This window comes from Argiope bruennichi, chromosome 3 (assembly GCF_947563725.1).
Source record: "Argiope bruennichi chromosome 3, qqArgBrue1.1, whole genome shotgun sequence".
Classification (NCBI taxonomy): domain Eukaryota; kingdom Metazoa; phylum Arthropoda; class Arachnida; order Araneae; family Araneidae; genus Argiope; species Argiope bruennichi.
Window position 1 is genome coordinate 139,894,931 of NC_079153.1, and position 15,630 is coordinate 139,910,560.

The 15,630-nt window shown below is 31.4% G+C and overlaps 1 protein-coding gene across 1 annotated transcript in view; it reads right to left on the bottom strand.

Annotated features, from left to right (window-relative positions):
- Positions 1–14,949, bottom strand: part of LOC129963002 (laminin subunit gamma-1-like) — a 97,375-nt gene extending 82,426 nt beyond the window's left edge. Inside the window, exons 1-4 of the mRNA XM_056077005.1 lie at positions 14,753–14,949; positions 11,513–11,826; positions 6,929–7,230; positions 4,622–4,752 (exon numbers count right to left, since the gene is read on the bottom strand). Of these exons, the coding sequence (XP_055932980.1) occupies positions 4,622–4,752; positions 6,929–7,230; positions 11,513–11,826; positions 14,753–14,949 (944 nt within the window). The remainder of the gene's footprint in view (positions 1–4,621; positions 4,753–6,928; positions 7,231–11,512; positions 11,827–14,752) is intronic.
- Positions 14,950–15,630: the final 681 nt, after the last annotated feature.

A 15,630-nucleotide genomic window follows, 5' to 3' on the forward strand; every position in this document is an offset into this window, starting at 1 on the left:
AGGAATGGAAATTTCTTATTTTGCCTTTGAATTTTCAATTAAAATTAATTGAAAGTTTAAAAGAATTTTTCTAAAAAAGAGAGAATTTTTCTATCAACGACTTACGTGCATTAAATCCAATTATTAGTTTTTATTTCAATAAATTATTCAAATTAATTTGTTTTAAAAATCGTAAAATTTGTTAAACAGAAATGCATCTTTGCTAAACATTGTTCAGCTCCAATGTTTGAATTACTAAAATGCAGAGATATCAAAGAATATGAAATGCCCATTCATTTAATCTGAATGTAAAGAGTAAAAATAGAAACGAAATCATCATGAAAAGGTACAAACTAAAATGAATCATATTTGTTTAGAAATTCATCATTTAAATTACGAAATAACTTATTGATTTCTTATTCATATTGTTCCACCTACTTTATAATATAAGATTTGAAGCATTCTTCTCTTAAGGTTCCGTGCCCTTTCTTTGAGCTAGTCACTACATTTGGCATTTATATTCACAACAATTTAATTGGAATCGTATGACTTTATCGATAGGATAACCGCAGCTGATATGTAGATTTAATGAGTATTAGGAGTATTCTTACAAGGGAGTGGCACAAAAGGGGGCTCGCCCTGCTCACCAACCTCGAAGAACTAGGCCATGATTTCAATGGGATCACTTCGCTCACAGTGATGATAATGATGCATTTCTGTTAGTAATAAGATTTTATGAATCATTCGTTACTATATGCGGAAGTACTTAAATAATAGCATGAGCTACAAATATATATATATATATATATGTTACGGCCAAAGCCCGAAATCGGCCAGTTCACGAATTGGCCGGTCAATTCGCGATCTGGCCAACGTTGCTGTAAACTTACCGGCCAATGTCCGATCTTTTCTTGATTTCGGGCTTTGACCGGCCAATTCGCGAAATGGCTTGGGACGATCGGCCAAAGTAGGAAGAAAGGAATCGAGCAGATTGTTTTACACCCTGTTAAAAATGAAGTATTTAAAAATGATTACTTCTGTGTACTGTTTTTTTTTTTTTAAAGTACAATTGTTTCAGAAACGAGTTCAAATCTAAGTGACATCTCTGAGTTAAAAATAAGCTTGTAATATATACAAATATGATCTCGTGTTATTCTGTTCTCATATTAAAACCATAATAGAAATTATTCAGTGAACGTATACACTGTAACAATGTGATAGCGTGAAGATTAGATTTGAGCCCTTCAAAATGAACGAATTATAACTTGAGCAAAGGCGTTGCGTATCGTGTATGAATACAAAGGCAAATTGAGTATTCAGTTTTCAATTACCTTTAAGGGTGACCCTTAGTCTTTTTCTGCTCCATGGACCTAATGTTAAAGATCCCACATCACATTGTCTCCCGAAATATCGCTTCAAAAAATATGAAAGTTTTTGCAAAGGCAAATGGCAAATATAAGGGCTCATTAAAACAAATATAAGGAAAAATAGTTTTGTTCTTAATATTATTTAAAGAAATTTCTTTATTTGTTCCATTTGTCGTATTTCACCTACAACAAGTCCTTATTTATATTTTATACATGAATGTCATTGTATTTATTTACCACTAGTCGCCTTTGACGACCAGCCGGTTCACCAGTAGTAATGATTGCTAAAATTTTCAGTTAATATAACTTGTTCTCTTAGTAGCTTTTTCTGAAAAATATTTTTGAGCTTCATATTTTGGTTATATGATTCAGTCGTACTTTTATGTAGGCCTTAAACAGTTCTGTTTCATTGTACAACTTTCTCTAATGTTCTGTCAGTATCCATAAAATTTCTACTTTAAATTAAAGTGGAAATGTTAAACTACAATCAATATAAAAGCTTTTTATATTTAAGCTAACTATGTCTTTTTTTAAATATGAAAATTGAAATCAGAGTCGTTCGGCAGTGAAATTATATGTGCACTGCAGAATAATTTATATAATATCTTAAAGAATTATTCAACGAAAATTTCTCTGATTCATCATAAAATTAATTTTTTACTTTCAAAAGGACGATGCAAATAAAAATTTTTTATTTTATTTCAGTCAATAAATTACGAATTTTAAATTTTACACAATTCTTTGGTCCCAAGGAATCATATTCTGCGAAATACTCTTGACACCAACTTTTAAATAAATAAATAAACGTCCTTATCTTTTGCGATGAATCTGACTGATTTATGAAGTTTTTATGCATCAGTTTTAGAACAATCAACATTTTTATAATCACAAGTCAATCACTGTCGAGAAACCCTGCAGAGGATTAGCGTATCTTCATTGGGACAGTCGGTGAAGTAGTCTAAAATCGCCAGTTTTTATAGAAGAGTGATATTGAAATTTCATAAATCAGTCAGTTTTAGTGATTGATTTAGTTGGTTGATTTTTTATTAAAAATATTGGTATCTCAAGAATATTTTGTTAAATATGATTCAAAGGGCAGAGGACCTATGTAAAGATTTAAAATTCCTGATTCATCGGAGCATTTATTGACTAAAGTTATATTAAATATAATTATTTAGTTCCTTTAGACCATTTTGTTAGCAAATGTATACCCGAAATTAGCTGATGGTCGCTGATTAGAATGATTATCCTAAGTATATTAAACTATCTTTGCCTTAAATTAAATTGTTTTATTGAATTAATAATATAGGTATTGTCAAAGCTCATAGAAAACTTTTCCTCCTTTTACTTTTCAGAAAACAATTTATTTTATTATTTTTTTTTTTCATTTTATACAGACACCTGCCGAAAATTACAATTTTGTTTATTAAATTTGCAATAATAGTTTATTTATTTTTTAGCTTAAACTTCTATCAATGTGATGACAACACGTTGATAAAAGCTATTTTTTTTAAACTTGACGTGCTCGTGCAGATTAAATTTTAGCATAATTTAATCTAAGCATAATTTATAAATTAAATTTTAAGCTTTAGTTAAAAAAAAGCTTTAATTTGATGCAAAAGTCGATTTTGTGCTGTATTTTCTGGTTATAGAGACAAAACGCCGAAATTAGGCTTAATTTTTAACTAAAATTCTGATTAAAAATTTTAAAAAATCGCTCCACGGTGCACATTCCCGACCTCCAAGGTATATATATGCCAAATTTGATAACTGTATGTCAAACGGTTTGGACTGTAGAGCGCCAACACATACACACACACACACTGAGCTTTATTTATAAGTATAGATTATCACATCGGGCTTTGGCCAAGGATTCCCGGCCACTTCGCGAAATGGCCAGCCAAAGTAGAAAATACAATATTAATTGCAAGTATTTCGGACTTTGGCCAAACCTCTTGGCCAGTTCGTGAATTGGCCGTACTTCGGGCTTTGGCCGTAACATATATATATATATATATATATATATATATATATATATATATTAACTTATCAGTTTTAAAGGAAAACATAACACGGACTGTTATGAACATGCCTCCTGAAATGTTGCATTGAGCTTTAGAGAGTACGGTGCACAGAATGCAATGCTTAGTCGAAAAAAATGGAGGTCATATTGAAAATAGCCGATGTCTTCCCCGGTAAAGCGATTCTACTGAACAAAAAAGAACAAAGAATAAAAAGGAAGTCAAATAGAATCTCCTCTTTTTTTCTTTTTCTTTTTTTTAAATTTGTAACCATTTACAGAAGTTATTAATTCGAATAAAACAGAATTGTGGAAAAATTAATTCTTTGTTAGTCATTTATCTGTTTATTGTAGCCTTTTAAAATTGTATCCTGCAGTTGAACTTGAAATTTTGATCAAAAGTGTCACATCCCCCCTAACTAATATTTTATAACTAAATATTTTCAAACCAAATATTTTTTTCGCGGATTCTTTTTTCCCATGTCGTCAATAGTTCCCGTTCAAAATTGCATGGCTTTGCGGCTGATAGTTCGAGCTACAGAGATCTCCCAGTACCGCCAGTTTAAAAAAAAAAAAAAAAAAAAACCCTGTACTTGTCCGTAAAAAATACAACACAGAGGTATGTTGTCCCGTCGGGACAACATACCGCTGTGTTGTATTTTTTACTCACCGTGCATGCGTTTGTAGAATTTAGCAAGGGTTTTTTTTTTTTTTTTTTGCTTGAAAAAATTGATCATTTATTATAGATTAATTCCGACATTTTTTGCTCTTTGTTCTTTCTGATGCGAGGTTGTGTGTTTATGCTTTTATTTTATCTGCCATTTTTTCTATAGTTTTCCAAATTTAAGTAAGTTGACCTTTTTTTTTTATTTTATCACGTTTCTTTGTGTAAATATCCAACATTTTAATACGATATACGCTGTGAAAAAGAAAAATTCAGGGTCTCCGAAACTGCAATGGATAGCTAAGTCTGGAATGCCTGAATCTATTTTATGAAATTGTGGCTAACATAAATCAGTCCCTTTCTGCGGATGCGTTGTCTTATTAGCCGTCATAACTGGCCGAGTGTAAATTCAACTTAACTCAAAAGCTAAATAAAAAAATGTTATATTATTCACTTTTATATTTTTAATATCTTTTACGTAATATATGTAAATTTTTAGATTCCAGTGCAAATAGTCTCACTCAAAATTTGCATTCATTTACAAAAAAAAAAAAAAAAAAAAATGTCATCTACAGTCAATGAGGACCTTACCTCGCTCCTACCGACAAGTCGCTGATGGCAAAGAAGTAGGACTTGAGAACCAAGGGATCTTCAAAGATTTCATCGCCGAAGGTATTCATCTTGTCCAGCGTGATCCGAATGGCAGTGGCGATAACCCATTCCTGAAAACACAAGGAGGGAAATAGATGGTACGTTAGAGGAAATGAAAACAAAACTTTATATATAAAAAGTATCACAAAATACTCGTGGATGTAGGTAAGAATGTTGGGATTATATGCATGCTGAAAACAAAGGAGAAAGTGCGTTGACCGTGCCGCTTTACCTAGAAATAAATTTTGGAGGGGAGAAGTGGGAATCACTTTGAAATTTTTTAAAATTTTAATGAATGAAAAATCAAATGAGAATGCGGCGGTTTTCCTGCGATAACTTCTGAAAATATTGATGGGCATTAATAATTTTTGTACTATTTTAAAATTCAAAAATCGTCTTATACCGTGTCCCTTTTTGCCTGCATTTTGTTGCTTAAAAATATTTTTAGCATAATTTTTAACAGTAATTATTTATAATTTGCGCAATTTCTATTCGGAAAGAAAACTACAGTACCTATTGGGAAAAACCACGTGCAAAGAGAAGATGGATGACATACATATAGAATTGCACTTTGAATGGCATTATTTAACTCAGTTCTCGTAGGGATGTATATTTACGTCGCAAACAGAATGAATGCAAATTTATTAATATAACGCAACTTCATAATGTGTAACCATTTGATATTCAGAAATTCTCGGTTGAGGAAATCAAGAACCTCTCGTTATGCATTAGAGTGTTAAGATTCAAACACAATCAATATTTCAGATGGGTTGCCAAAAATGGTTAGATTAAAAATAAATGAATTAAAACTTTATTATTGGGAGCTGATTTAAACATCACAACATATCACTCCAAACTTTTTCGGCGTCATTTTTACTACGCATTTAAGAATGATCTTCTTACCCTTAATGAAATTTCATATATTCAACGCATGAAATTTCTTTATTGAAATTCCACAAACTAGAAAACTTTTTTCAGTCAAATTGCTTTATCATAAAACTATATTATACTCGTATGAAAAATCATCTTTAATATATCTGTTGTCATTTCACGCACAGAAAGGCTTGAATGATTAAATCTTATTCAAAAACGAATCATTTAACAGATATTAAATACCAGTTGTGGTAAGTTAAACCAAGCATAGAGGGATATAGAGTAAGTATATGAATTAGTTTTTCATGAATGAACCAGGAGTTTATTTTCCCGTTTAGTTTCAACTCCATTTTAGCCCTATGATTTAAAGAACTGTAGCTAACACATTTCGTTAAATCAAATAGTACTGAAGCACTGAAAGATGAATATGCTAATAAATAACTTTTACTATAACTTTACTTCTTTATGATAACTTACTCTTTTATGTCGTGGCTAAGAAAAGACTTTGCAACGCGGAGAGAAGTACACTTCCGAGTTCGCGACTCACCGGCCTCGTTTTCTTTTATATTCATTCAATGAGGAAGGCAAGGCGTCTTTTAAGTCATTTACTAAGGACTTTTTCAAAACCTAAAAACTGTAAGTTTTGACTCTTATCTTAGGGTTACCATTTCATATCCGTGTAATCATTTATAAGTGGAAAATAAAATATGTACGAGTCAATTTTCTTAACAACTTGGCCTATGATTTACTTTAATGCTTTGTTTATGTTTCCTGCATTTAAATCAGGCATTACAGAATTCACATTAAAATGTGAACAGTTTATATTCTTTTACTTACTGTTTCTCTAATAAATTCTAGAAACGTGCAGTGGAGTATATAAACATATATAAACTACCAGTACAGGGCCTTCTATTTTAATTCGATATGTTCCCGGCAACTGCTTCTGATTCACTGGGCCGCGTTCACATTGAGATAAATGGAAGATTTAGTTCTCAATAAGAAGTGAGAAAATATGTATTGTTACAGTGAGTTTTGGTATAAAAACTTTGTCTTCTAGTATTGGTAGGCAAAGAAATGAATTCATAGAACTGTGGCTTATCGGCTTATTTGTTACCCGGCCTGCCCTTCCTCCACATTAAGCCGGGTACTCGGGAGTGTAATATCAAAAGCATCATTATTCAATAAAGAATTGTTAGATAGAGACAAAAACTCGAGCGAATAGTGTTACAAAGGCAAAACTAAAAGCATTTGCAAACTTGTAGCTTTGGATAAGTCCGGTAAAATATATAACTGTATTTTGAGTTTGATTAATGACAGATACTTAACAGCACTGATGTTGGATATTACGTAGTGTAGATGATGTAATAACTTCACCTGCAGTTTTGGATTATTTTCGAAGTCGTAAGCGCCAGGTCGCCCTTCCAAAGTACTGAAGACTACCGTGCCGCCAGTCAGTGGTGACAAATCGCTGAATTCGGATGTGCAAAGGGGTAGGGTCTCATTTTCTCTAGTAACCAAAGATCCATCTGGTATGCCGTATGTTTCATTACAGGTGGCACTGTAGAACTGATAAGGGGTCCACTCGGAGTCGAGCGTTGTGCGTTTGTATATGGCGAAGCTTTCTGGTCGGCTACTGTAGAAGCGTAAACGCACGTAAGAAATGTCGAAAGATTTTCCTGAGAAAAGGAACAGTATGATTATAAAATTATAATTTGATAAAAATTGGATGGATTGTCCTGTCTTTGTAAAAATTTTTTTAAAAACACACTTTTAATAGAGTCGCTTAGTTTAGTTATTAATGTTCCGTTTTAAAGCAACATAAGGGCTATTTTGAGACGGACCACGTAATTTTGCACCGTGATCAGATGACGAGGACGACCACCCCCCCTCTCCAAGTTTCCACACTACACCAGCGGAAGGACGTTTGGTCCCGACAGATTTAAAGTGCACCAGACCCGCTTACACAACGGTTCTACGGTGGAATCAGGTCTCAAACCTGAAGCCACCCAGTTCCGAAGACGAACCTCAAAACGGGGCCACCATGGCCCCCTTCCAATCCTGTCCTAAAAATGAAAAAAAAAATGTATTTATTTTCTACTTTTTACTATAAATATTTATTATACTATAAATTTATATAATTTTACTATACATTTATTACTATAAATATTACGGCATCTTTAAATCATTTCACCTCAAATTCACTACCGAGTGTCGTCAGTATGTGGAATCACAATTTAAAATCATTAATCGATTAATGGATAATCAAACCCAGAAAATAGTCATCCCGAACAATCATTGGTCAACACCACCCTTTTGCTTTAAGTATGCGGGAAACAGACAGATGAGCAAAATTTCGGAACTGCATATCAGGAAGGGGGAAAAAATTACAAAATTTCCATCTTTACATAAAACAATAGTCAGCTGCAATAAAAGTGTATAATTAATCATTTTACAATTTGCCCTGAATGACTAGATAATAATTTGCTGGTAGCCTATCAAAAGGAGAAATTAATTGAATTGATAGCTAACATCAGCAAAACAAAAACAAATAATTAAATGAAATAAATGAAAAATGCTATCTGCATTAAATTTTTATGACTAGATTCAGAGGCCTCCTTTTAAAACATTCCAATCCTTATAATTCAAGCCACGAATGCGAAAACTGTCACAACTGTCATTTGATCTATGTATACAAATTTAAAAAAATGACGAGGAATATAAGGCCTTCTATTGTAAATAAAACAAACCTTAGAATAACTATCTTCTTTTTAATACAAATTTTCAAAAAGTGAAAAGTTAAAATTTCAAATATTATTATCTATGAATCACAAATTATGAGTAAAGCCAATGAGTAGCTTTTAATAAATTATCAAATTTCATGATTTATGACGTTTTTATAAACTTTATATAGGAGTTTAAATTTTTCAATGGCCAATAAACAAGCACTCTTTGAGAATGTTTGGAAAATATTTTCTAAAATCTGAAGCGAATTTATTTAGTTGACCTTCAAAACCCTGTTGGCATATTTATATACAAACTGATTACGTTTATTTTTAAAATTCTTATGAAAAGTTTAACAATATAACAACATAGATGTTTCACTTGAAAAAATAAAAACAATTTAAGACTAAAAGTTTGTTTGTTTTTTCAAAAAAAAAAAAAAAAATGAAGGAGACTGAAAAGTTTTGATTTTTCTAATTAAGAAGAATTAGAATTAAGATTAAGAAGATCTCTAATTGAGAGCCAAAAATCTTAATACATATGAGACAATAAACATTTAAGGAATTTTAAATTATAAAGAAAATAGTAACATTTTAAAAAACTGCAGTTATTTAAAAACGAATGAAAAAATGAAACAAGTGAGAAAAATGCTTTAAAGCAACAATGCTGATTTTTTTAACTATGAAACAATTTCCTCTTTATTAATAGATAAGTCGCCGTTGGTTCGCCGGAGATACGGATTATATTTAATTTTAGCAAAATCGATAATATAAGACTTCAAGTCCATAATTCCATCAAATTGTCAGATATTAAATCGGTATTTTTTAATATGTATAGGATATATTCATGCATATGATCTGTTCATTGCATATATGAACTTTTCTAATGAAGACATTGATCCATAACATTATAGCGCTATTATGTCCGATTCACCTAAAAATTTATTTAGCGGTATCATAATTTCATTTTTTTATCCGTCTTGTTATCGAGGAAGAATGCCGCATTTCGCTTAATTTTAATTGAAATTCTAATTAAAGTTTAAAAAAAATTGCTCCGAGGTGTATCATATTCCTACTCCCCAAAGTATATCTGGGTTAAACTTGGAAGCTCTAGGTCAAACGGTCTGGCCTGTAGAATATCAACATGTAGACAAGTCTTGATTATAAGAAAAGATTCTGATGTACCATTGTTAATATGGAATGTTCTCCCTAAATGCAAAATGAATTTATTGAGTGTAATACTTCCCCAATAACACCTTTGGCCGCAGACATTTAATATCCCCCACTCTTCAGGAGTAATTAATGCTATGAAATGGGAGCGTTTAATCTTCACGATTTGGCACTAATGGCTTCGAATGACCCCTTCAGAAGAGGGGCGACTCTCAAAAGTGGAGGGATGTTCTGCTCTTGGCGCTCTTTTCGGGGATCGATAGAGACTGACTCCGGACTCTCTGGAGCCATCGGAATGTCAGACTTTTTATGTTGTTTGTTTATGTATCTCGCCCGATCAGATTGCGCCGAGACGACCCTGTTCTGTTTCACGAGCCAAGCTGCCGATGGCTGTGCTTCTTTTCTGCGAGATCTACGTAAAAGCGAGGAAGAATATTTATTCGAATTTACACAGACGCCGCAAATATCAAAAACTTTTTTAATTCTTTTCATGCGAATGAGAGATTTAGACGCAAGTTTTGGGATTTTATTTAAAACAGGTTCATTTATTGTTCTTTACGATTCTAACTTTTCGGAAAATGAAGAGCTATTTACCGTCGAGTTACAATGCATTTCTTTTGGGGCATTGCATGTCAAGACATGATTGGATCGCGAGTTTTGTAATTTTTGCAAGACAAATTTGTATATGATAAGTAATTCTAATTTTTTTTCAATTCAGTCTAAAAAAATGCGTTGGAATTCCCAATTTAATAAGTATGAGCTCGGTACCAGTTTACTTTTATTTTCTTTCTACTCTCCTTACAATTTCTAAAATTGGTTTGTAATCAGAAGAGTAAAGTTCTTTTCTTTCTGTGAATAGAAATGCGTACAATTCTGATTCAAACTCTTGATGTTTCAATTTAAAAAATATTCTATGTTCAAACGAAAATAATAAAAATGAGCAGAAAAATATTTTGAAACATATATAAATATCATTATATCGTCAGTGGAAGTATTTGGAAGTTTATGCACAGGATTTTGTTGACTTCAAAATAGACTTTCCAAATGTATTTTATTAAATGTAAAGTTATGATGAGGGCGAAACAGGGATATTCAAAACTTTGTAACTTGACAGTTCCGGTATTCTGCCACCCCAAAAGTGCATTTTTCTGATTATTAATATTGTTGTTGTTGTTTACTGTCCTAGTTGTTTAAATTTTAATTCGCTGTTGTTTAACTCGGAAAAACTGTACAGTAATACCGGAGAGCCATTTTTAGGATTTTAGGACAAACTCTTTCTAATGGCATATAAAGTTCACAATTTTAATCTCAAATAACTCTGTCAATTTTACAGATAACTCCACGGAACTTTTCATGTTTTTTATTATGGCATAGCGTACATTTTGGTCGATCTCCTTTAATTTTTAAATTATTCCTGTAATTTCCTTATTTCCTTCCTGTAATTTCCTTATTTCGTTAGGGGTACTATAACCTGTATCAACAAATTCACCCTAGTCACTTTACTATAGGTACACGTTGCTTTTCTGGCCATATGAAACACCATTTCAGCATCTTTTAAAATGAATGAATGAATTGTTTAATACCATGATTTAATGTTTATATTAAATATTTTGCAACAAATGCGTGGTATTTTATATAAATAGATAAGGATATAGGATAGATAAATTTTCTTCATGGTGGCTGAAAGCTTGTGAAATTTTTCTTCTTTTGTTATAAAGCGTATGTTTGCTATCTGGAGAGACCAATACGTAACCCTGTTTGGATTTTACTAATAAATTAAAAGTTTGGGATTATGAATTGCTTCACAGCACATAGTTTGTTTTCAGCTCCTTGATTTCGTTGTTTCAATTCATTTTGCTTGAACACAAGATTTCACGTTTGCCCAAAGATTTTGGTTGCTTGTAAATAATAAAAATAATTATAACGATTCTGTGGTAGTATTCTTTAATCCATTTTCGTAGGTTAAAAAAAAATCAATGGATTCACCTGCCGTCGTTTTAGCATGATATAATTCCTAATGATCAATATAAATGTTGAGTGAAAAGATAAGAAAAATTTGTTTTCTTACTGAAATCCAAAGTGAGATTCACTTGTCCGGGTTTGTCGATGCCATCTTCCATGGTGTCACTCATCCACCACGTCAAGTTACGGTACGTGTTGAAATCCGTCATGTGATGAGGCAGGTGGGCTCTGTGGGGCACTGTCACGTCGCATATTTCGCACGGAGCTCGGGCCCAAGGGGTGCCCATCTGTCTGCAAAATTCTCGAGCCCCAAAAGATCCACAGGTATTGGTAGCGTGCACATTGCGGTACGCTGCCGCGTTAGAAAATTCCGGAGCACACCGCTGAGGCTGATTATTTTCATCGTAACAAGAGGATTTTCTAAAAAGTAATTAAAAATATTTTTCAATAATAATAGAAAGGAAGTGTTCAACATACATTTTCATTATGTGTATAAGATATATAAAGTCGAATTATAATTCTTTTATCCATTCATCAAACCATTCTGATTAATCCATATTTTATTGTTTCTGTTTACATAGCAAGAAATCTGATTAGTTTTAGTTTCAGCCTTGATTTTGTAACTTTATGAAAGTTAGCTTGGAACAAAATGCGCAATTTTAAATCATAATAAGAGGACGAGAACTTTTAAACCAAGGAGATTTGATTTCAACAGATTTAATGAGTCCCAGATCACTAAATGCGAAATTTTTAAAATTTGTTTGGGTGCCATGATTCCACGTGATTTTTTTGGATTGATCTTTGAGCTTTATTTATTAAACTGTGTTTGTTCTTCAATAAACACTCCAAATACAAACCATTTTTAAAAATTCCAAATCAGTTTGTGCAATGTCGGAAAAAAAAATGAGCCCAGAACTTAATAATGACCATTTCCCTCCAATCTGTGAAATCTTCCTCATGTGTTTAGCGCTTGTTTATTAATTGCATCATCTTACTACTCGCATACGTCGGAGATTTCATGCTAAAAATGATTCATTGGACAACAGGCCTTAATTAATCCGAATTCATTCAAATTGTATTCATCACATTTGACCCAAAAATAGACAGCACGAGGCCTGTTCTTTAATTCCTCACCCATGGGGATTTTTTTCCTCACATACGAAATTAAATGAGAAAAATTAAAATTGCTATTTATGCAAATATTTGAAAACAAGTACTTATGGGCTGTTGTACCTTTGTTATAAGTACTTTCGGTACTTACTTATTAACCGCCTTTGGTGTTCAACTAGTTCACCGAGATGAATGGTTGCTAAAAATAAAATATTTTGTGAAAATATGTCATAATGATTTCCTCAAAAAAAAAAAAACTTTTACTTTACTGAACATCTAAGACATGAAATTTGTACACGCTGTTTTGGAGTCCATTACTATAACTGTGATATTACTGCTATTTATTATTTTTAGTTAATTATTTCTTAAAACAATTAAATAATCAGAATCTATATCAAACATTAGTACTTTTGTTTGACTTTACTTCATTTTGTAAATTCTAAAACAATTAGCGCAAGAAAGTATTCTGCTTCAAATAAGAATGCCTATCTTTTCAAAGAATTTGGTAAAATATGGGATGCATCGTTGATTTTAAATCGTCCTTGTAAGGTCATATAACATTACTGAGTCTTTCGCTTTACATTGAGGGAGATGCAATGGGCAGTGGTAATGAGCTGGTTTGCTGGCGATATTGGCTACATTTAATTTCAACCAAAATGTTCGATATAATAACTCAGAAAAACTGCATGAAAATACCGGAGAACAATTTTAATAATTTTAGGACAAACTCTTTCTAATGGCACTGAAGTTCAAAATTTCAATATCAAATAACTCTGTCAAGTTTAAAGATAACACCACGGAACTTTTTTCTGTTTTTTTATATCACACAATTTCAAGAAATTTTTATCCAGAACTTTTTATCTAGAGAAAAAACACCATTTCTTAAGTCGAATCTATCCAATCTATCGCGAATAAGTGAATGCATCCAATCGTATCAAGCAGCAGTGTTTATACATGAGCGAAATTAATTTTTTATTTATCGTGCTTTTGAAATTAAACTATAATTATAATTGCCAAAAAAATTTAAAAAAAAATGAAATGACGTTATTAAATGTTTTATCGAAAAGAATTCTACCAAATACATGAAAGATATGCCGAATTTTAAAACCTTGATTATCAATAATGAAAGAAATACACAAGATAAAATATCTGCAATAACAATGAAAGCGATTAGTGTTTCAATAGAGTAATGTATTATAGTAAGGCATGCTTAAGATATTTTAAAAAAATTATTAAAATAAGAGGAAAGAATGCACTATCAATATAATATCATTGATCAGATTTTTTAATTTTAACACTTTCATTGCGGCAATGGCGCGCCTTTGTCCCAACCTCTGCACCACTCTCTCTTATATATATTAATTATATGTAATGTATAAGACGCTGCAATAATATAGAAAAACCTTGAGTAGAGGACGAGTTTTCTCATCCCTCGCGCATAACGAATTGGCAAAGCAAAAAGCATGATTTTAAAAACATATATTAAAATTATTTATGCCTGAATAATGCCTATTATTTTGACCTCAAGCAATATTTGAGGAAGGATTTCAAAATTTATATAACCTTTAAAAAATGCTTTTATTTTTAAATGAATTGTGTGGTAAATAATAAATTACAAATTAGAAAATTTAAAATTTGAGAACATAACATTTATGAAGCTCCAACTGTATCCAATTTTATTTCAATTTATAATGAAAAAATATTTGGAAAAATTAAGAATTATTAAAATGTCTTCCATTCTACTGTTCTAAAGAGAAAGTAAATACAAGCTTTATTTTTAATTAATTAATGTTTTCCATACAAGTTGTGAATTTTAGTCGTTGACATATTTTGTTGCTACAATATTCATGAAGAATTTCATTGCATAAAAATATGTCAATAACTTTTATAATATTCTTTTTTGCTAATATTTCGAAAGTTTTCTAGAAGTAAAGACATTTAAGTATTATTTCAGAATGCCTTGCCTTTTTATTTTTTCTGTGTCTCGAGAGAGGTTAATTTCTGTTAGTTGTGTTAAGTTTACTTCTTGATAGTTTAAATTTTTGTCACAGTATATTTGGTTAAAAAGGCTTTTCAACATTCTCAATAAATATTCTTTAATTAACTGATTCTTTAACTTCATTAAAAATGAAACCGGAAAAAATCAAATGAGATTTTAGTATAAGATAAATTTTTAAAGAAATAATCAAATACTTCTTTTTTATTCAGAAAATACATTAAAATAATTTGAACTCACGTGTCAGTAGACGGAAGATTCCAGGATCCTGGAAATTCTTCGTCGTAATCATAATCGTCATCGTAATCATCTCGTAAGAAGTTATCTCTATGATCCGACGATCCTTTCTTATTCCGAGATTCGGAAAAAACGAGAGGCAAACTGTAGATGAGGAGGAGAGCGAGTAAGAAAGGAGTGGGGATGTGCTGCCACTCCATCTTCCGAATCGTCTGCGGCTCAGTCGCCTGCCTTTTTCTATGGGCAGATAATTGCGCAGAACTTTTTTGAGGTCAGGGCTTGCTTTCTTTTCGATTTCTTTGCATGGTTTTGGAGCAGCTCTCATGAATCTATATAATTTTTCCTGCTTTAAATATTCGTTTACATGTTTTCAATATCAAAATTCATTTGCACCAAAAGTTGAAAAGAAATTTTGATGGATTTGTTAATAAGTAAGTGTTAATTCGTGAAGTAAGTATTAATTCGCGCACTAACTGGAAAAACATCCTTTTTAAGTAGCAGTTTTGTAATAAAGGATATACAATTTGTAACGTTTTATAATTTTTTTATTTATGGTTTTAAATAGAAATCTTATAAAACAACAGAACTCTTTCATTCTTAAGAAGGCATTTAATTAACTACTGTAATAATAAAGACGAATGTGCATCTTGGTGCTCTGCAGGCCAAACCATTTGACCTGTAAATACCAAATTTGGCCCATGTGTACTTTGGAATTCAGAAATGGACACCTTGGTTCGAGTTTTTTTTTTTAAATTTTAATCAGAATTTTAATTTATTAAAAATGAAACTGGATTTTGGTAGTTTCTCGTGATGACTTTGAAAAATATTATCCTAAAAAAGTAAATTTCCACCGTTTTAGAATTTAAAAATTATATTTTCCT